Source organism: Ostrea edulis, chromosome 9, assembly GCF_947568905.1.
Source record: "Ostrea edulis chromosome 9, xbOstEdul1.1, whole genome shotgun sequence".
Classification (NCBI taxonomy): domain Eukaryota; kingdom Metazoa; phylum Mollusca; class Bivalvia; order Ostreida; family Ostreidae; genus Ostrea; species Ostrea edulis.
This window is the reverse complement of record NC_079172.1, coordinates 31,670,908-31,694,123: the sequence shown is the minus strand read 5'-3', so window position 1 is coordinate 31,694,123 and position 23,216 is coordinate 31,670,908. Positions and strand designations below refer to the sequence as shown.

The 23,216-nt window shown below is 35.9% G+C and overlaps 1 protein-coding gene across 1 annotated transcript; it reads right to left on the bottom strand.

Moving 5' to 3' along the window:
- Positions 1 to 9,853: 9,853 nt before the first annotated feature.
- LOC125658680 (uncharacterized) lies at positions 9,854 to 18,133 on the bottom strand. Its single transcript, XM_048890016.2, has 4 exons — positions 17,808 to 18,133; positions 11,586 to 11,718; positions 11,335 to 11,405; positions 9,854 to 10,782 (listed from the first exon to the last, which is right to left on the bottom strand). Exons 1-4 carry the CDS (start codon positions 17,872 to 17,874, stop codon positions 10,598 to 10,600), a joined length of 456 nt encoding a protein of 151 aa, XP_048745973.1. The 5' UTR covers positions 17,875 to 18,133; the 3' UTR covers positions 9,854 to 10,597.
- Positions 18,134 to 23,216: the final 5,083 nt, after the last annotated feature.

Here is a 23,216-nt window from a genome sequence, read left to right as displayed (position 1 = left end):
AATGAGCAAATATCGCTATTCCCTGCTCAAAGGCCGTAAGTGCCGAGCATAGGCCAAAATTTTGCAAATTTTCCCTATTCCATATAGTTAAATACGGTATATTTGGCGCCCCCGTGCTCCAAATCGGTGCCTATACTTACCCTTTTGGGGTCAGAATCTATTAGAGAGGTCAATACCCTAAAATGCCCTGCGGTCACCTGAGTGGCACAAGTCCTAGTTTAGGCGCTAGGCGCCGTATTTAGACCCCTATCGCATATAGTTAGATAGGGTATATTTGGCGCCCCCGTGCCCCAAATCGGTGCCTATACTTACCCTTTTGGGGTCAGAATCTATTAGAGGGGTCAATGCCCTAAAATGTCCTGTGGTCACCTGAGTGGCACAAGTCCTAGTTTAGGCGCTAGGCGCCGTACCTAGACCCCTATCGCATATAGTCGAATAGTAAAACTAGGGTATATTTGGCGCCCCGTGTCCCAAATCGGTGCCTATACTTACCCTTTTGGGGTCAGAATCTATTAGAGGGGTCAATACCCTAAAATACCCTGTGGTCACCTGAGTGGCACAAGTCCTAGTTTAGGCGCTAGGCGCCGTACCTAGACCCCTATCGCATATAGTCAAATAGTAAAACTAGGGTATATTTGGCGCCCCCGTGCCCCAAATCGGTGCCTATACTTACCCTTTTGGGGTCAGAATTTATTAGAGGAATCAATACCCTAAAATGCCCTGTGGTCACCTGAGTGGCACAAGTCCTAGTTTAGGCGCTAGGCGCCGTATTTAGACCCCTATCGCATATAGTTAGATAGGGTATATTTGGCGCCCCCGTGCCCCAAATCGGTGCCTATACTTACCCTTTTGGGGTCAGAATCTATTAGAGGGGTCAATACCCTAAAATGTCCTGTGGTCACCTGAGTGGCACAAGTCCTAGTTTAGGCGCTAGGCGCCGTACCTAGACCCCTATCGCATATAGTCAAATAGTAAAACTAGGGTATATTTGGCGCCCCCGTGCCCCAAATCGGTGCCTATACTTACCCTTTTGGGGTCAGAATCTATTAGAGGGGTCAATACCCTCAAATGCCCTGTGGTCACCTGAGTGGCACAAGTCCTAGTTTAGGCGCTAGGCGCCGTATTTAGACCCCTATCGCATATAGTTAGATAGGGTATATTTGGCGCCCCCGTGCCCCAAATCGGTGCCTATACTTACCCTTTTGGGGTCAGAATCTATTAGAGGGGTCAATGCCCTAAAATGTCCTGTGGTCACCTGAATGGCACAAGTCCTAGTTTAGGCGCTAGGCGCCGTACCTAGACCCCTATCGCATATAGTCGAATAGTAAAACTAGGGTATATTTGGCGCCCCGTGCCCCAAATCGGTGCCTATACTTACCCTTTTGGGGTCAGAATCTATTAGAGAGGTCAATACCCTAAAATGCCCTGTGGTCACCTGAGTGGCACAAGTCCTAGTTTAGGCGCTAGGCGCCGTATTTAGACCCCTATCGCATATAGTTAGATAGGGTATATTTGGCGCCCCCGTGCCCCAAATCGGTGCCTATACTTACCCTTTTGGGGTCAGAATCTATTAGAGGGGTCAATGCCCTAAAATGTCCTGTGGTCACCTGAGTGGCACAAGTCCTAGTTTAGGCGCTAGGCGCCGTACCTAGACCCCTATCGCATATAGTCAAATAGTAAAACTAGGGTATATTTGGCGCCCCCGTGCCCCAAATCGGTGCCTATACTTACCCTTTTGGGGTCAGAATTTATTAGAGGAATCAATACCCTAAAATGCCCTGTGGTCACCTGAGTGGCACAAGTCCTAGTTTAGGCGCTAGGCGCCGTATTTAGACCCCTATCGCATATAGTTAGATAGGGTATATTTGGCGCCCCCGTGCCCCAAATCGGTGCCTATACTTACCCTTTTGGGGTCAGAATCTATTAGAGGGGTCAATACCCTAAAATGTCCTGTGGTCACCTGAGTGGCACAAGTCCTAGTTTAGGCGCTAGGCGCCGTACCTAGACCCCTATCGCATATAGTCAAATAGTAAAACTAGGGTATATTTGGCGCCCCCGTGCCCCAAATCGGTGCCTATACTTACCCTTTTGGGGTCAGAATCTATTAGAGGGGTCAATACCCTCAAATGCCCTGTGGTCACCTGAGTGGCACAAGTCCTAGTTTAGGCGCTAGGCGCCGTATTTAGACCCCTATCGCATATAGTTAGATAGGGTATATTTGGCGCCCCCGTGCCCCAAATCGGTGCCTATACTTACCCTTTTGGGGTCAGAATCTATTAGAGGGGTCAATGCCCTAAAATGTCCTGTGGTCACCTGAATGGCACAAGTCCTAGTTTAGGCGCTAGGCGCCGTACCTAGACCCCTATCGCATATAGTCGAATAGTAAAACTAGGGTATATTTGGCGCCCCGTGCCCCAAATCGGTGCCTATACTTACCCTTTTGGGGTCAGAATCTATTAGAGAGGTCAATACCCTAAAATGCCCTGTGGTCACCTGAGTGGCACAAGTCCTAGTTTAGGCGCTAGGCGCCGTATTTAGACCCCTATCGCATATAGTTAGATAGGGTATATTTGGCGCCCCCGTGCCCCAAATCGGTGCCTATACTTACCCTTTTGGGGTCAGAATCTATTAGAGGGGTCAATGCCCTAAAATGTCCTGTGGTCACCTGAGTGGCACAAGTCCTAGTTTAGGCGCTAGGCGCCGTACCTAGACCCCTATCGCATATAGTCGAATAGTAAAACTAGGGTATATTTGGCGCCCCGTGTCCCAAATCGGTGCCTATACTTACCCTTTTGGGGTCAGAATCTATTAGAGGGGTCAATACCCTAAAATGCCCTGTGGTCACCTGAGTGGCACAAGTCCTAGTTTAGGCGCTAGGCGCCGTATTTAGATCCCTATCGCATATAGTTAGATAGGGTATATTTGGCGCCCCCGTGCCCCAAATCGGTGCCTATACTTACCCTTTTGGGGTCAGATTCCATTAGGGGGTCAATGCCCTAAAATGCCCTGTGGTCAACTAAGTGGCACAAGTCCTAGTTTAGGCGCTAGGCGCCGTATATTGAGAGTACTTTTTTGTCGGGTTCGTTATACGTACGTTTTCTAAGCGATAAATATTAGGAAAAATCCTTATTGGTCGCTAGCTTATTGTTCGCTAGCTTGACTTTAGTTAACAACTAAGTAAACAAGCATGGAATACTTCAATTGCTATCAAATTCCTGTATCAAAGTGTTATTTTTCAAAAAAATGAATAAGTACAACCATTTATAGGAAAATGCATTTGATTAAATAATGTGAGTAGGCGAAGAAAACAAATCTAGGGAATATCTCGAGGATATTGGGGGAAATTTCACGCCTTCCATCAAAGGATACGCGTCTAAATGCGCCTTTTTCCTTCTATGTAATTTACACCCTGGTACTAAGCACTAATAGCGACTTGGATCGTCATCGTGGGACTGCGCATAACTCTTTACTGACCGTGTGCTAGCGAAACACCAGTTGTATTGATGTCAACATTGCCCTACAATTGCTTACTACATGTATTACGTGACAGCGGTGCAGTGTATAAACGTCAAATCTACTCGGTCGTTACGGCACATCCCGAAAGTTCCGTATTCAGCAATGCATGCATGTTTATTCAATTTCAATCTAACAGTCTAGCTGGGTAGCTCAGTAAGTTAACCTGTTGACTGCTGATTTGGCCTGGGGGTTATTCTAACTTTTATCGTACTCATTCTCAAACTCAGCTATTTATGTTTTTTTTTGGTATAATTCTGAATAAGCTTCGAAACATACTCGAAAAATCTTGAGCATATACTCCATTTGAGTATAAAGATGATTTTATAAAAGTTTTATAACCTTCACTTTTGAGTATGAGTTCGATTTAGAGAACATAGTTTGAGTATGACAATGTGCTCAAAAACCTTTCATAACCGGTAGTCCGTGTGTTCGAGTCTAGTAGGGAATATCTCAACTTGACCGAAAAGGCTAAGTGATATTCCGAATACAAGATCGAAAGTTATTAGAAGCGGAAATTTCCATTGGACAATCACAAAAATAATAGCCAATCGTATCAATTTTTAAATTCCCGATGATTTTGAGCTGATGTTGGGGAAATCAAATGTTATATTCACCACGAAGGCACGTCCAGGTAAATATAAAGTCGTATTTTTCTAGTTTGTTAAATTTCAGCCAATTGGATTGCTTGAAATGAATCGATCATATAATGAAGCCTCAGTGTTCTCCTTTTTCTCTCTCTGTTTGACCATATGTTTGTGGTAAAGCATCTTTACCCGTTTTGGAATGATAAAATGCTTAATTCATGTTACTTCATGTGTTTAATGTTTTCTAATATCAGCTTAATATGTGCAATAAATACACAAACAGGTTTCCATGGTTGGTTTTAAACAACTTTTAACATTTTAATATTTCCCTTATGGCCAGCTATAGTTTAGGTTGCTTACAGATTGTCTTTTAGAGTTCATAGTTTGAGAGGAGGGGAGTCTACCACATGTTATCATAGAGATCTATGTATATATGTTTTATATACTTCATGTATCATATAGATCTATGTATATATGTTTTATATACTTCATGCATCATATAGATCTATGTATATATGTTTTATATACTTCATGTATCATATAGATCTATGTATATATGTTTTATATACTTCATGTATCATAGAGATCTATGTATATATGTTTTATATACTTCATGTATCATAGAGATCTATGTATATATGTTTTATATACTTCATGTATCATAGAGATCTATGTATATATGTTTTATATACTTCATGTATCATAGAGATCTATGTATATATGTTTTATATACTTCATGTTATCATATTGATCTATGTATATATGTTTTATATACTTCATGTATCATATAGATCTATGTATATATGTTTTATATACTTCATGTATCATTGCATGGTTTGAGTAAAATAAACTGAACAGATATTATTAAATATGTATAAGTTTCTACAACTATTGTCAACAGAACTTATAATGAAGATACTAGTATCCTATTGCAATTAATGTAGAAGTACGCATACTTTCATTTTGGGCCAAATTACAAAAATTTACAGGGGACAAAGATTTCTTAAAAACTATCATCTATACTTAAAAATCAACAACTTTTGCCAATAAACTCCAAAACGCTTGCTCCAGAGATTCTGCTTGCACCTTTGATATTGTTTCATATGTGAGATGAAGTCCGTAAGCTATAATAGAATATTACTTGATAAATATCGTAAAACCTACTTTCGTTTTCGATAAACTACCCTGAAATAGCAAAATTGAGAGTAAAGTGGAGACACGCTATGACGGATCTAAGCCAGTTTTTTGTTTTAAATGACAACTGAAGATATTACGATATGAAGAAAATCCATTGTTTATCAATGCTTCATTTTGATTTTAAAGAAGATTTGTTGAATAAATAAGATAATATGCCTGTTCGTTTCTATAATCGGTGAGTTTAGTCGTGAATCAGCCTTATGGAAATTTCCAGAACGAAGCAACATCATAGACGCTTAGATCTACAACCAATCGCACATTATCGGGCCTTTCCGGCAATCCGGGAAGTTGCGATTGGTTTACAACAAGATCAGCATGGAATTGTGTAGGTGTTCAGTGTTAGTTATACCTATAATAGTTTTGACCTCGCCCATATCTATCATTTTATGAAGATTTATAATTATATTACTTATATACATCACATTCAACGAAGGACACCCCCTCCCGAGATCAACGATCTGACACAATGATGAATCCTTAAATACGATATTCATCTGATATTTTCAATGAACCTAATTTTTTCCATGATTATAGAAGTCACTGTTACGACTTTTTGTAATAATTCATCAGCAGTTACTGATATGTACAAACATGGATAAACACCAAAAATCAGTTTATTTTGGTTGAACATGTTTTGTGATGACACAGATCTTGAAAGTAAGTGATAAGTCGAAAACTGTCCAATATGTCAGATATCGAATGGTCCAGGGCTGTTCTGGGAAATTTGCGCCTGATAACTTTAAAGTTAAAACATTTTAGGATACACACTGCATACTACCTGACAATGTCCAAAAACTCAGGCCACTGTTTGACCTTCTAAGATCTAATGCATTTTGACTGTATATGGCCACATTGGCCCAACACTAGGGCCTAAATCCCAGGATTTTCACAACTTGGTTAGCGGGCCTCATGGATATATCAACTATGCAATTAGTTTTTCTCATACATATTTGTGAGGAGAGAAGACTTTATAAGATTTAAGACATCTCACTATATGGCCATATTGGCCCCACTCTAGGATGTGAATCCCTGACCCAGAGGTCATGTATTTCAATATTTCGGTAGATAGTTTCATGGACATAATAACCATTCATATCGTTTTTGTCACACATGTCTGAGAATAGAGAAGAATTTTTTCTAATATTTGTAACATTTTCACTAGATAACCACATTGGCCCCACCCTAGGGACTAAACCCCAAAACAAAAGAGGCCATGATTTTCATACTTTAAGTAGAGATCTTCTTGGGCATCATAATCACGTATTTAGTTTTTCTCACACATGTCTAAGAGTAGAATACCTTACTATAGTATAAAGCCATATTGACCTCACCCTAGAGACTGAACCCCTGACCAAGGACCCATGAATTTCACAATTTTGGTAAAGGACTTCATGGACATCATAACCACGGAATTGGTTTTCAGAGGAAGATTCTAGAAAAATTAGTAATTTTTCTGGCAGTTTTGAGCCCACCACAAGAGGTTCTGGGGGAGCTAAGATCATAAATTTCAAAATTGAAATTCCTTTTATCCTAAAGAAGCTTCACATCAAAATTAGTAACAATTGGTCTTGCAATTTTCAAGATAAGGTTAAAAATGTAAAATTGTTAAGGGACGACGACGGACGAAGATCAACGACAATACGTCACCTGAGTGACTTATGTGGCCTAAAAATGTTCAACCAAAGGGAGACAGCCCCCTACATAAAAAACAAAGGGAGAGGGTTGCAACCCCCTACACGTATAAGAAACCTAGATATTTATTCCCAATTCGTTAAAATTTTATTCAATGTGTAAAACAAAATCTCTGTAACCCTCCTCAGTCCTGTATGGCAGCTCTTGGTTTTGGCTATTATACAATTAATCTTAGACAGGACGGGAAACAGCCTGTCATCATTTGTATGGTAATTTTAGTGTTCTTAAATGAATGTTTCATACGTACAATGGCTGCCTGTTAATGTTAATTTCATATACATGTACATGTAGAAAGCTTTTGCTTGCTTTCAAGGTTCTGGAAAATATTACACCAGAGGTCTTTTAAGGTATCATCTACAATTTTATGGAATCAGTTGCCCGAGTCTGTCAGAAGTAGTTCTATCGCATCTTTTAAATCAGCATATCTGCAGCATTATAAATCAAGTGATACATGTATATAAACTTTATTTTAGTGCTATCGTGTATATATTTCATGATTATGTATACATGTATACACAAATGTAGTTTTATATTACATTGGTTTTTCCCCTTTTCTCTCATTTACCTGTCTGTGAATGTTTTATACACAATGTAAACTAGTCATTTGATACTTAATGTGCTATCCTGAATTCATTATATATTACACCAAAACCAAATTGGTATAGATTTACAACACCAACCATGGCAACATGTCATTTTTTTCCCTAACAACATTTCGTGTCTTTACCTATTTTACCTTGTCCGAAAAGGAAGTAAACCGAAAATATTGAAAAGCAATGCTTCTGATCATTTCGAAAAATTACAACATTGAATAACAATCAATGGGCTAGCTTCAGAAGGAATACTACATCGTCATACTGGCCGACTTCCTTTCAAAACACTGAATGAAAAAATGAATATCAGCAATACTTTGTCTATTCCTTTCAGAGTGCCGAAAAAAGGGTGCCGATCGCAGAACTGTAAGTCGCGTGTTCCGAGTTCAGCAGGGGTCTTATATCCCCCCCCCCCCCCCCCCCCCCCCCCCCCGATTACTTTCTACTGAAACTGCATATTTTGACTAAATGAAGTAAATTTTAAAGCTTTCAATTTTAAAATATTGTTGTACATATCGTCCATTTTTAATTCAAATCAAATTTCTCTTGTGTAACATACCTCCTTCAGATTATAAAGGATCTTCAACATTTTATCAATTCAAATAAAAAAAAACTATGAAAATGTCGTTGGTGGTGGATGTTAAATCTTAAATTCCGTTGGTATCACACTAAATTATTTGATAATATATGCACATATATTTCAAGAGCAAAATCCAAATTTAAAACAAAAATCCTTGATCTGTGCTCATAAACTGATTTGGTTTTGATAATGGAAAGATCGGTAACAAGTAGATTCTTCAGCATACTGTCAAGATACTCAGAACAGTCTATACAGATACTCAGAACTGTCTATACAGATACTCAGAACAGTCTATACAGATACTCAGAACTGTCTATATAGATACTCAGAACTGTCTATACAGATACTCAGAACAGTCTATACAGATACTCAGAACTGTCTATATAGATACTCAGAACTGTCTATACAGATACTCAGAACTGTCTATATAGATACTCAGAACTGTCTATACAGATACTCAGAACTGTCTATACAGATACTCAGAACTGTTTATACAGATACTCAGAACTGTCTATACTGATACTCAGAACTGTCTATACAGATACTCAGAACTGTTTATACAGATACTCAGAACTGTCTATATAGATACTCAGAACTGTCTATACAGATACTCAGAACTGTCTATACAGATACTCAGAACTGTTTATACAGATACTCAGAACAGTCTATACAGATACTCAGAACTGTCTATACAGATACTCAGAGCTGTCTATATAGATACTCAGAACTGTTTATACAGATACTCAGAACTGTTTATACAGATACTCAGAACTGTCTATACAGATACTCAGAACTGTTTATACAGATACTCAGAACTGTCTATACAGATACTCAGAACTGTCTATACAGATATTCAGAACTGCCCATACAGATACTCAGAACTGTCTATACAGATACTCAGAACTGTCTATACAGATACTCAGAACAGTCTATACAGAGTACCAACTCATGCTATACTACACTGTAAATATACAAATTATTGATCTACACGAGCCTAAACAGCCATCCCAATACAACACAAATCAAATGTTGCATGCTGATATCAACATTTAGCAACACGAAATCTGCTAAATGAACGTCGTTTTACCTCCAGTACAAAATAATTATCCCGACAAACGTATCAAACATCTGGTATGCCCAGGGGTCCATGTTTGTCCTATACTCTTAATTTTGTATTTTTTATAAGAGTTATGAAATTGATCATTGTTCGTTATTTTCATAGAGGACATTGATCGGAGGCAAATGACAGTTACTATAGGATTAAACATTCTTTTTGAAGAATTTATCGATGTGTAAACTCCGGACATTTTATTCACAAACTGAATAAAAGTGCGAAACACTTTTATGTCAAGTTTGTGAGTAAAATGTCCGGAGTTTACACATCGATAAATTCTTCAAAAAGAATGTTTGATTCTTATAATTCCAATTCATTCATTTTATTAACAATTGCAAAAATTTGAATAGTTTCCCCGTACTGTTATTTGTTTTCAGGCGTGTATGAATACATCGCGTTTTCGGATTTATTGATGTGTAAACTCGTTATTTATTTTTGTCCAATCAAAACAATTGTAATAAATAACATTGGAATTATTACCTTATATACAGACTGTCATGAAGATATGATTCTTCAAAAGTTCTTCAATTTTGAATGTAAAAAGGAACCCAACCTCATTACCAAATAAACAAAGATAAAACTTTCAACTGTTTAATACGATATGTAAAATGGATTTTTCGCCATAATAAACATGCATTATATATCTAACTATATGTGGTGGTGTCTGTTACATGTGTCTATCTAGAAAAGAGGTTATCATACAAAAATAGTGTAAATAACGATTAACTATCCAATTTGTTCCACCTCGAAAATCTCACATTATCACTGAAATTTTGCGATCACAAATAAACGAATGGAATGAATTAAAGCAAACTAATGTTTTTTATTTGCATTGTGTTTGCATAAAATCTACGTCTGTTAAAAATCAATGCGTACAGCAGACTGCATCTGACAATCAAAACGGCGAAAAATAGTTCCCACAAATTTTAAAAAGCTGTCTAATTCTAATCCATTGTTATCCACAAATGCTTAGTTTTGTAAAACAATATTATGCTGCAAACTATAGTTGTGTCTATATCAATTGTAATAATCTATTGAAGCAAATGATACTATGAAGTGAATATGATATAAATCACACAGTCCGATGATGAAGGAAAAATGTCAACAATTCACAAGCGAAACAGATGTAGATATATTCCCAATTAATAAAAAAAAATTATTTCGAACAAAATATGATAAGTGAGAAAAAATTAATTTGCATGGTATAATATTTTAAAAGAGCTATCATTTTTTTTCTCTTGCTCTCCCTCTCTTTCTCTCCCTCTCTCTTTCTCATCTCCTTTCTTTCTCATCTCCTTTCTTTCTCTCCTAACTTCCTAACTCAGGCTTTAGGCGGTGGCTGTCCATATCCTTGTGGTTGTCCGTATGCCTGTGGTTGTCCGTAAGCCTGTGGTTGTCCGTAAGCCTGTGGTTGTCCGTATGGCTGCGGTTGTCCGTATGGCTGCGGTTGAGGTTGGGCGGTCACGTTTGGGTTGTACACTACGCCTTGGCTCTGTTGTCTTCTTCCTAATGAAATTTAAAGGTAGTTTAGTATCAGAATTAAATCACAACAAAAATTGTATATTTCTATAGGATCTCCATAATTATTTTCAATTCTTTAATTACTTTTTCCGCTGCCAAATGTGAGTGTTTCTCTGATAAAAGTTGTCCAACTTTTTTTTCAACACATAAGAGTTCGTGTCATTCATGAAGTCAGTGGCAAAGCATATAGCGAAATTTCATATCAGTTACTAGTAATAAACAAAATTTTCAAATCTATATCTAATTTTCGGTTTTACCTCTTTTGAAACTTCACAACCTTTTTATGTTTAATGTTCGTAATCCAAAATTAAAAAAAAACAAATCTGGCTTAACAAGGACTGATGCCAAAATCTTATCAAAAATCAAAGACCAAACTTAGGAATATCAATTAAATTGAAAATAAACATCAGATTCCGTGTTTCATTTAGAACTTATCGCTCACTGTAACCCCAGTCTACGAACAGAAGTCAAACTGTGAATTGTTTGGTCAATAATAAATCGTTGGTTAACATTTCATCTAGAAAATAAACGCCTTACTGTAACAAACGCAGCAGATCACTATAGAAACGATGAGGACGACCAGGCCGACGATGGGACCGACGATAACTCTGAAATGAAAGATGACAGTCGGTTAACGGTATTCGATTTATGGTTTTTTCTCTTTGATGTGTAATATGGAAAGACCACATTATATTTGCATTTGTATTAACAAAGACCAACTAGCACATAAAGTCATTGCGCAATTTAACCCCTACAAATTGCCGAGGCGTGTTAACTGAACTTCATACCCGATACTTAGGCAGGTTGATGATCCGGTACAGATGTACCCGGAAGGACAACACCAGATAGTTCCGGAACAGCAGTGGTAGAAAGAGAGGAGACAATCACTGTCACTGTCACACGTTCCATCCGGATTCAGCGCTGAAAAAATAAAAAGAGAAAAAATATCAACTTTAGTAATGTTTGTGGAATCCGTAGTAAGCAGTCGTGTATACAAAAATAGGACTAGACACCATGACAAGATCGACTACATGAACATGTATATAGTTTACTACAGTTCCTGAGACGCGACTCAATAGAGTTTTAATGAAAGAACCCAATAACGTAGATAGCGCACATTTAGTGACACTTATAGATTTTTGTCCCCGCTTGCCATCTCATTATTTCCATCGTCGGTTACCCATGAGTGCTTCTTATTAATTATTTCCATCGTCGGTTACACATGGGTGCTTCTCATTGTAACCATCATCGTTATCATCCAATAAAAGATTGTATTGTGACCCCTAAGCCAGGAGTTTGGTTATTTCTATCTTACAAACCACCACCCCTGCAACATATCTACATATAGTTTTTAACGTGCTAACGCTTGTCACAACACGGGACCCGCGTTTTAATGCCATTCCGGAAAGACCCGTGCAGGAAGCATGGGGAGATAAAACTGTACTCTGTGTACATATCATCACATGTATATACATGTACATGGAAAGGTATATAGAAAAACAAACTGTACTCTGTGTATATCATCACATGTATATACATGTACATGGACAGGTATATAGAAAAATAAACTGTACACTGTGTATATCATCACATGTATATACATGTACATGGACAGGTATATAGAAAAATAAACTGTACACTGTGTATATCATCACATGTATATACATGTACATGGACAGGTATATAGAAAAATAAACTGTACACTGTGTATATCATCACATGTATATACATGTACATGGAAAGGTATATAGAAAAATACTGTACTTGGAATCATTTTCTAATTGAGATTTAGAATTCTTATCGTTTTCATGATAAATCCAGAATATCGTAACCTTTTCATCATATTCGATTTTGACTGTTGATACATGTTAAATTTCTTAAGTTAATTGATTTCTTTTATGCATTAGCATATATGTAGAAAAGAAAAATATATTCCTCTATGTTACCTGCATGTTTATCGATGTGTTAAATTTACCATCACTTCAAGAGCAATGTGCATTTCATACATAAACCACACCTTGTTTAGATTGAATAATGTTGGGAGCTATGGATGATGTAGTTTCCAAATTCCATTTTATTCAATTTTTGAATCAACAACCAAAAAATTTTCAAACATCGCAACGGTGAGGAAAAGGATCCTGAACAATGAAGAGATTTATGATTGCGACCCAAGTCAACAATCTCAAAAGTGGAAGTAAAACAAAACATCAGTCATTTTATTGACTGTGTAAACAAACAAAAAATTAAGAGACAAAGTCAATGAGTCGAAGATCACAGACAATGAATATTGATTGTACTTACAAACTTCTAGAGCATGTCTTGTTTTCATATTTTTGCTATAGCAATACAGTGAAAAAACAACATTACCATGCTGCGATTTCGAGGATTTTAATTTACCAATGAGTTCAAAATTGAGGTGTGCGTCTCACATACGAGGAAAGAATATAAGATTTGTACGATGGTTTTGCCAGAAACATGTACATACATTGTTGATTATGATAGTGAATATCAGCAAGAGTAATTTAGCATTGCAAAATGTAACGCAATGACTTATCAAAACAGGAAACAGTGTGTACACATTTACTCTGACGTATGACTGCAGGTTTGGATATAGTTTCGTTCAACCAGACACTCGGCTGTCTCCACAAATTTCGTCGGAGATTTACGGAGGCAGCCCAGAATCTGGTTGCACGAGACTTTTTTGGATAATATCTAAAGTCTCGTCCAACTCTCGTTCCTGTTTTCTAAGTTTACAACCCAGTCGCGGTTGCCTCGTGGTTTGTGCACTCGCTTCGTAAATGAGAAGTTCTGGGTTCGATACTCGATCTTAAGATGTTTAACTTAGATTGTGATTGTTTTTCTGCCAAGTATTTGACAAAAGAAGTGAAATTCGTGGGTCTTATAAACGGAGGTCTTGTAAAGTCATAAACAAGAAACAAATTCAACTTGCACACCCAAAACAATCCACAAAAAGATTCTCAAACAGCAATAAAGCCATGTATGTCTCTTGTGAATTAAAATACCAGTCAAACCGATAAATAGCTCGCATTTTAACGCCTAAACTACTTTAACGCCAGGCTGCCTCATCACGTGTTCGTTGACTGTATTGTTAGCTGCGCACTAATATCCATTGAGGGAGTTCATTATTTGTCTTCCCGATTGTTGTGTGTTGGACCGAAAACATTTAGGCCATGTTAGAGAATACCACAAGCATATATTACCATTACTTACCTAATATTACATCAATACCTAAATAACTTCACAATAGACAGTAACATGAGGTAAATGTTGTTTACAATTTACGTCCTTCCCAAATGCCAACGGGGTTTAACTTTTCAATATTGAAGAAAACAAATTTGGAGGGGATTTTAAAACATGAAACCAAAGTCTGCTAAAAAAGTTTAATTATCCGACATATATAAGTACTCAGTTCCACCGTATGGTTATATGTGAAGATTGAAAACTTTCTGCAACATTGAAACCATATTCCTCAAATTGAAGTCAAAACTTTCCAAAACGTAAAATTAATAGGCAAACATCTTGTTGAGGGATGTAATAAACTTGTATGATTTGCAGGTAAAATCAAATCGTATTGAAAGTTTATTTGATGCACGTTTCTTACTTTCAATATCATATGTTAAAAACCATTTGAGATATATTTTATCACAGTTATTCTAATTCAGAATACCGAGTAGCATTTAACTACTCTAATAGGAATACATACATCAAAACAGTTTCTCAACAAGTTGCTGAATTCATATAAAGCATTCCTCGTGTTGTGTTCACGTAGATAGCATTGCACGGGTCTAGGAGGGGACACAACTAATTTTGTGTTTAATTTGAATTGCGCAGTGGTGAAAGACTGTCGTCTGCCTAGTCACTCCGTGATGAAATTTTCAAAAATTACGTTAATTTGATATATAATTGTCTCAAGGAGGAAATATCAAAGTGGAAATTCATACAGTAATATTTGGAATATCATTTGAAATTTAGTAAACATGAGGAATCATTGTAATTTCTGATAATAATGATGATAAAATTTATATATAGCGCCTTATATAAAACAAATTACTCTAAATCGCTTTAGGGGAGTAAGAAGAGCAGCTAATCTGGAACGTAGAAGGTGTTCTGTCAAAAATACACAAGATGTCTCAACTTCAACATCGTGTGAGTGTAATTCTTATGCATGATATTTAATAAATATAATGTTCACTCACGCGAGATCACGATAAATGTTAATCTACTTGATGTGTGTTGCTAAGCAACGGAAACCAATGCTCTTTGCGCCGCTCGCGGCGCGGCATGGGCAATTCAGATACCGGTGACCATACTGTTATATATGTCTCTGGATGAATTTACCTAAATTGGAGAATATTCTACACTCGTGTCAGCTTCCAGCAATGGATCATACCTGCACACTGAAGCTTTATGAGTATTGTAAAAAAAAAAAAATTATATTGTACAACAAAGTGTATATACTGCTGTGCACAGACGTGGTTTTTTGTTCTAAGCTATAATATATCGCATTGTTTTGAAATCCTAAAAATAAAACGTTCAACATTTCCAAAATGTTTCATATTCAACTCCGATGTTTTATTGCACTTGTCAGCAAAAATAACGACCAATACGGATTCATTAAAGCGTGGTCGTAATGTATGGGATTGTTATCATAATAAGAAACAATGGTGACCCCGCTGTATATGGTGGGCATTATTTTGGGCACCTCGTGTACCGTTTATTGGCTTGGACGAAATAAAATTAAATGTAATGATTGATCGCATTTTTAACCTTTACCAATCAAAACATGACATCACACCCGACTGTCCTTTTAGTGGTGCCAATTTTTTTCTTCTATCCAAGAGATTCTAACCCGTAGCTCATATAATTGGATCAATCATTTACTAAAATTAACGAACTCCACAGTATTGGGCTGACAAACATTATAGAAAACCATACCACGAGTCCGTTATTGAAGGGTTTATTTGTGCAGTTAGTAATATGCGTCTTTTAAAAAATCTAAATTTGTTCTACCGTAACTTTTTTTCCAATTACCTTGTAACTTCATACATACATTTATTATGCAAATATTTGTTTAAAGTCTGGAACGTTGAAAACAGTAAAAATATTGCCGTCTCGTTGAGAAAAATAAAGATCACCTACCGGGTCTAAAAAGGGTTAAGAGTTCATTTAAAATGACCGACTGGTCAAGTTTAAAGCTGTACTTTGTGTGTAAAGACATATTTTCGCCGATTAAAATGTGGTGTAAATTATCGGAATGTTTTATCTAGAAGCCGAGCAAGGCGTGTATTAGCCTCATCTTCTTATCGATTGACAACGATGGCAGCCTGTTAATGTTCAACTACTGTTTTCAACACTACATCAATAGAATAATATATGCATTTGTGGTATATGTTATATAATCAAATAGTTTTGATACTCATTGAAGTTTTGGGAGATCGAATGGTCGCAACATTAGTAAGGCTAGCCCATTAATCATGCAATAATAAAGTCAAAATTCATGCTTCATTGCGAAACACGAATATGCATCTTGTTTTCATTTTCTCAACGTCCATGACCTCGCCTGGCTCCACCACCCACCCTTATTTCGTCCCATATGGCCATCTTAAATCTTAAAAGCTACAAATATGTTACTTCTGAATAATAGATATTCCCAGGAAAAAATAATTATTAAACCTGCTGATGTTTAGCATAGCATAGTCTGAACTCATGTAACAGACAAGATTCAGAAAATCTTAGTGGTGTCTATAGTTCTGGGTCATTGAGTAAAACTTTTGAAATATTTATTCATTTCTTATATAAATGTTAAAATTCCATTTTCAAATAATGTGAATATTCAATCCGTAAGTGCAATTAACAATGCAAAGTTTATTTATCATTAATTACAGATGTTCGCATCTGAGTTTTGTTCTTTCAAAATTTGAATGCATAACTGGATAAGTTTAAATGATGGTTTGTCTGGACCAAGGAAATAAGAATGGAACCAGCGCCAGCGCCTTCACCACAGGTATATAATCTTGCGCGGTTGTGCTTCAACTTCAACAAAATTTAATGCCATAATTTAGCAATGGGACAATTGAAGAAAATGTCTGAAAATTAAATTTCATGTTTTATGACTTGCACTTTTACGCTGTGTTTCTAAAACAAATATATTTCAAACAATTGTCTCCATTTTACATATTTTTCTTACAATCAGTATCATCATATAGTTTGTCAACATGTCAAATGTGTATGCCCTATTCCTGAATAAAAATCATTAATCAAGAACATTATGACGATGAGGCATATTGCTTTGTCCATAAAGTTTCAAAATGTCCGACTCTGTATTGTACAGTTGTAAAGCGTCCTATCAATCACGCCTGTAGTTTGGGGCCTTACAAATAAGATTTTCTTCTCTTCTGGGCTGTAAACAAGTTTGGATAGGTTCACGTTTCGAGGAGTGACTGGGGTTTTCCTGCAACTGACACACAGGGTCAAATTGTTTACTGCGGATTGGACGGGAAACCTATTCTCGAACGCCTTTCCTTCCTTTCACGCTGTTTATAAAGGACTATCTGTTTGATTACCTATCCTTTGTAAGGAAGCATTTTTTTTATGGCGGTTAAGATTATTCTCTCAGTACTTCGAGGGGGAGATGAAAATGATTGCTAAATTACATATATTTTTTAGTCTAATGATCAGGAGAATTTTGTATACAGGTATATTTCGCATCTAAAAACGCCAATCGATTAACAGTGCGGCAATAAATTTTCTATCAACATGTTGCTCAATTGATTAGTGCGTCTTATCTTAGAAGTAACCATAGATATATTTTTCTTATATACATGTATGTATAAGCAAAAACATGTGTAAGAACACGTAAATCAGCGTTGCTCGAATTAAAACCCACAGTCACTTCTTCAGAAAACTACGCATCGGGAAAAAAAGTATTTCTAACTTTATCATTTAAAGTAAAAAATATTTTTACATCTTCAAGAAAACACGAGTCTTACCTTCAGCAGCAGAAAACAGACCGACACAGCCTAGGACGAAAAGAAAAGCGAGTTTGTATGTCTCCATTGCGTTTTACTACAGTTTGACTGTTCTTTAAAATACAAAATGGAGTTTCTAGCCGCGGTTAGTTGGTATTTTTCCACGACATGTAATCACCGTGTTCTTTCAGGTGTGTCAAAAATATTTTGAATCTGCAGGGAGCTCGGACGTGTACGACAAACAACAATTCACCCTGAACTGGCTAGTGCAGGCAGTTAACCGGAACTGATCTTTATGCTTGGCGAGTTTTTAATACGCGACCAATAGCAATGACAGGTTATTTTGTACATCAGCCTGATCAGGGGATTGATTTTTTGTTTAGTGACAATGCCAACTGAATATATATCTAACCCATGGAAGTATTTATTACAATGAAGACTGATATACTAACACAATACAATCAAATACATAATACATATATCATTTTATACATGCATAAACAATGGTGCTGAGGAACTTGATCAAGAGAGATAACTCTCTCAAGAATTAACAGTAATAAATTTAAAAAAGGTTTTGTTTGTGACAGACTCATATTATACATGTATATTGTATAATATGATGGGTATATGTATGAAGAATCGGTTCATTGAATAAAATGCTTAGGCAAGGTAATGTAATTTAAACATGCAGTCAAGCATATAAATTTGGTCACTTTCACAGTGTAATGGCCTGGGGTATATAATTATATTTTGGCCAAATGTCCCTTGTGTCTTTTAATTTCATTGGTGTTTTAGTTTGTCTTATGTCATTGGATTGGTCTTGGAGATTTTCCCTCCAAGAGTTCTGTTCTTTGTGGTCAGTCTTTATTCAGTTTTTGAAGAAGAGAGTTGATTTCAGTAGATCTGACATATGTAGACAATTAGACATAGACCATTTTTCCTCTTGAATGATCAGACCAGTTTGGTGTCATCTGTAAATATTGTTCACTCGAGCCTATTCCCATAGAATGGTATGCTCACCATATGGTTTTTATTTAATTCAATAATTAATAATGTTAATACATATTATAATGATAATTATTGTAAAGTTTTATGATGAAGTTAAAGTCTATAGGACTTGGGAGATTTAATATGTGATGTATACAGGTATAGAGTTATCTCCCTTGATATAGATCACCCATGTAATGCTATAATCGTATATTGGTTGTACATCAGTAATTATGTGAAATTATAGTATTCATGTTTTATATAGCATATTACTTAAAATTGTTAAACATTGTTGTTATAGGGTTTCATCATTGGACAATTCGTGCATTGCATGGTAACTCCTGAATAAACGTCTTGTCGAGAACCCAAACAGGTGTTCCTGTTATTACTTAAGGGAAAGAGAAACCTGTTACATGTTGATACTCTGAAAACTAAATCCCACCGTAAATTGAAAATTTCCCAGGACCTCTCTAATTTGACATTTAAAAAACATGTTGTCAAGGAAACCGAGTTCTGTGTTATCGTAATGGACCGTATAAGGAACGCATTGAGATATTATTTTCATGTGTATGAAAAGGTGAAGATAACGAACAGTGATCAATCTCATAACTCCTGTAAGGAATACAAAATTAAGAGTTGGACAAACAGTGACCCCTGGATATACCAGAGCCTATAAACGTAACTTTATCCCCTGGCAGGAATTTTCACTTGTCAATTCTAGGAGCTTGTCTATAGCACCAAATGTGATTAACAAGAGAAACTATTCAACGGATCAGACCTGAATTCGAACCCGGTCTCCCTGAATCCCAAGTCAGGTGCTCTACCATTTGAGCTATCTGGCCTTGGTTTCTCGAGAAAAAAATCTCAACTTTAAGTTTGAGTTTTCTTTTACCTTTAAGGGGACTGATTCACGATTTCCCCCAAAATTTTGTTTTTCACTTTTAATGATCAAAATCTACTGTCTAATGTGTTTAAAAGATTTCACATAAAAATTAAGGTTATACGTCATCATCACAAAACCTCATGTTAGAGAGTTTATTATTTGTTTTGTAAACAAATATTGCGGTGTTATTGTTTGCGAAATTTATGGCAATCCCTTTTGCTATTTATTCGTAAAATAAGATATCTCTTTAAATAAGAGAGATATCTTTATTGGTTAAAGAGATATCTCTGTAAGTTAGAGATATATCTTTTTAAGCTAGGGAGATATCTCTTTAAGCAAAAGAGATATCTCTTTAAACAAAATAGGTATCTCTTTTGTTTAAGGAGATATCTCTTTACACAAATGAGATATCTCTTTACGCTTGGGAGATATTTCTTTCTCTTTGAGAGATATATCTCAAAGCTAGAGAGATATCTCTCAGTGAGAAAGAGATATCTCTCTAGCGTAAAGAGATATCTCTCTATCGATGTAAAAAGAGATATCTCTTTAAGTTAGAGAGATATCTCTTTAAATTTTCAAAAACAGATATCTCTTTAATCTAAAGAGATATCTCTTTAGATTTTTTCCCCGGTGATCATAATGACTTCTCCCTGTTGCTTTGTCATTGAAATGATGTAACCTTATTTTTTAACCAAGCAAAATACTTCTAGTGTACAAATGGCGGGAAAGGTTAAAGAGGTGGTTGGGGTAACATTGTCAAGTTGCCGAGAGGCGAAATCTAGTCTAGCTCGCATATTTCATCAATTTATTGTCTTTGTTTTTTGTTACCTGTAAATGTATACATTTCACATGCGGTAAAAGGCAAAATCTTCCCACGGGATTGCAGCCATCAGGGTGTTGCTAAAATGCGGAACGGAAAACGAAACGGAAAGGAATTTAAGAATTAGAATGATAGATAAGATAACGGTAAAAATCGGAGGGGGGGTCATTTTGATTAAAATCAACAATTTGGGAAATGTTTACAAGCGATAAATCAACTTTATCTTAAAATTTTGCATCATAAATTGATTAATCGAATTTAGTTAAACGTTAGTATAAGAATTTACAAGGCATTTTACAAGAATTTCGAAATTTCGGCAATGACAGAGGTGTTAGCGAGCAGTGACACATATGGGTAGAGAATGAAAAGAACACACGTGGTTTATACACCCGCCCTCGGTGGCAAAAACGTCATTAACGCACATGTACACATATTTACACATAATACCGTGTATGTGTGTACTTACAACAAGGAGTGTGATATGTATAAAACAATAATAATTCATGATCTTATTTAGTCAACAAGTTAAACATCTTTTGTTTGATTTATCATTTTTTAACTAACAGGAGAATTAGTAACCGCAACACTCCAATCCTAAATAGGGAGGATTTCTGGCAGTTAATTTTTAAACTAAATACTTGTATAGCTTAACATTTGGATTAATAATGAGATGACTTTTAATTCCATTCAAGCATAAATTCTGTGTTAGCTATTTCATATATCATGAAATAAATCTGTTAATTCCTCTTACTACTGGTCGTAAACTTCACCCTAGTTAACATTGGTTTTGTTTCAATCTTTCTTTCCTGTTGTATCTCTTCAGTTTCAACACTACTCCGCAGGATATCGGTAAATGTACGAACTTTCACATAGATTCATCCTAAATGAGGAAAAACTTTTTTCTTCTTTTCCTCACCGGACTCGTTCGCTTTAAAATTTGATGTGATACATGAATGTATATTGTACCAGGTGAAGAACTAAATTCAAATTCAGTTATCTTATAAACATATGTAGTTCGATTAAAAGCACGTTCGATTTAAAAAGGCTACGTTTGGGGAAAATTGTTCAAAAAATTATTTTATCTTTTACAATGTTGTTTTCCGGGGGGGGGGGGTACCTTTTATTCATTGGATGGGCTCATAAAATCTTTTCTTACCATACCAGCCAGAATAAAGTAATAGAATTTGAAAGAGGTTGAATTATAATTCAAGTCTTTTTCAGTATGTTACCTTATTTATTTTTTCTTCATTTGTGAAACAACATACTGTCAAAATCTGGAGGGGGGGATGACAAAGCCGGGAAAAAAGATGGTGCCAACAGGCGCTTGCTTAATATTTTCATTAAAACTTACTATGCAAAATATTAAGCAAGCGCCTGTTGGTACATTCATCCACAAAACACACCGTGTAAAAATACATAATAATGCATTAGTATGAGGTATCAATATGAAATGGTGGATTCTGAGGATGACTTCCTGTTCTCTCTGTAATTTCTGCATTCCTTATTCAAAATAAGCTCTTTGATTTTGCAAAATGTTGACCTCCTCATAACATTATTGCATAATATATTTTATATTTTCCGTTCCGTCTTCCGTTCCATTTTTCGTTCCGCGTTTTAGCAACACCCCAGCCATCATTGTAAGATTTGTTTTGGCGGACTTCCGTTTTAGGGAGAATTACTTAAGTATTCAAACTAATAAAAATATTGGAAAGAGATATCTCTTTCTCTTTGAGAGATATCTCTTTTTCAACGATTACAGAGATATCTCTTATACTTTGAGAGATATCTCTCTAGGAATTCTTAGAGAGATATCTCTTTAAGTGAAGGAGATATCTCTCAAAGTAAAAGAGATATTTCTCAGAGTAAAAGAGATATCTCTTTAAGTGAAAGAGATATCTCTTAAAGTATAAGAGATATCTCTCAAAGTGAAAGAGATATCTCTTAAAGTGAAAGAGATATCTCTTTAAGTGTAATAGATATCTCTTAAAGTAAGAGATATCTCTCTAAGTGAAAGAGATATCTCTCTAAGTGAAAGAGATATCTCTCTAAGTGAAAGAGATATCTCTTATTTAGAGAGATATCTCTTAAGATTAAGAGATATCTCTCATTTTAAAGAGATATCTCTTTAATCTAAAGAGATATCTTATTTTTCGAATAAATAGTAAAAGGGCTTGCCATAGAAATTCTCAAAAGAAATGGATATCGATCTAAGTTTATTATGTCTTTCACATTTCAAGCATTCTTTGGGTAAAGTGTGTCATCTAAAAGTTAAAATCAGTGACTATGCAAAATTAAGGTGCTTTATATTACAAAATCAACATTTCACTGGTTTGTATACATGAAAAGACTCGAGTCTTTGTTTACATAACACAGATTTAGCGCTAAAATATTGCTTTCATTCTTGCATTCAGTAGGTCAAAATTTTGGCTGTCAACATTCATTCAGTTATATTCTTAATATTTAGCATCAAAAATGAAAAACTTTTTTTCAAAAATCGTGAACCAGTCCCTTTAAAGCAGTCAAAATTTGAGCAAAATCTCAGACTTAAGTTTCCTTCGAGAAATCCAGGTCTGGCCACCAACTATTCGAACCCGTCTGACGGCCACAATATCTGTACAAATTGTAAAGGATCGAACCCGTCTGACCGCCACATTATTTGTACAAATTATAAAGCTTTAAGAATCGATTCCGTCTGACCGCCACACTATCTGTACAAATTGTAAAGGATCGAACCCGTCTG

Excerpts from the sequence above, each read along its gene's own strand:
- LOC125658680 (XM_048890016.2), bottom strand. The coding sequence starts at position 17,874 with ATGGAGACATACAAACTCGCTTTTCTTTTCGTCCTAGGCTGTGTCGGT. Across the intron at positions 11,719-17,807 it reads TCTGTTTTCTGCTGCTGAAG|CGCTGAATCCGGATGGAACG; the intron begins GTAAGACTCGTG and ends TTATTTTTTCAG. Across the intron at positions 11,406-11,585 it reads TCAACCTGCCTAAGTATCGG|AGTTATCGTCGGTCCCATCG; the intron begins GTATGAAGTTCA and ends CTTTCATTTCAG.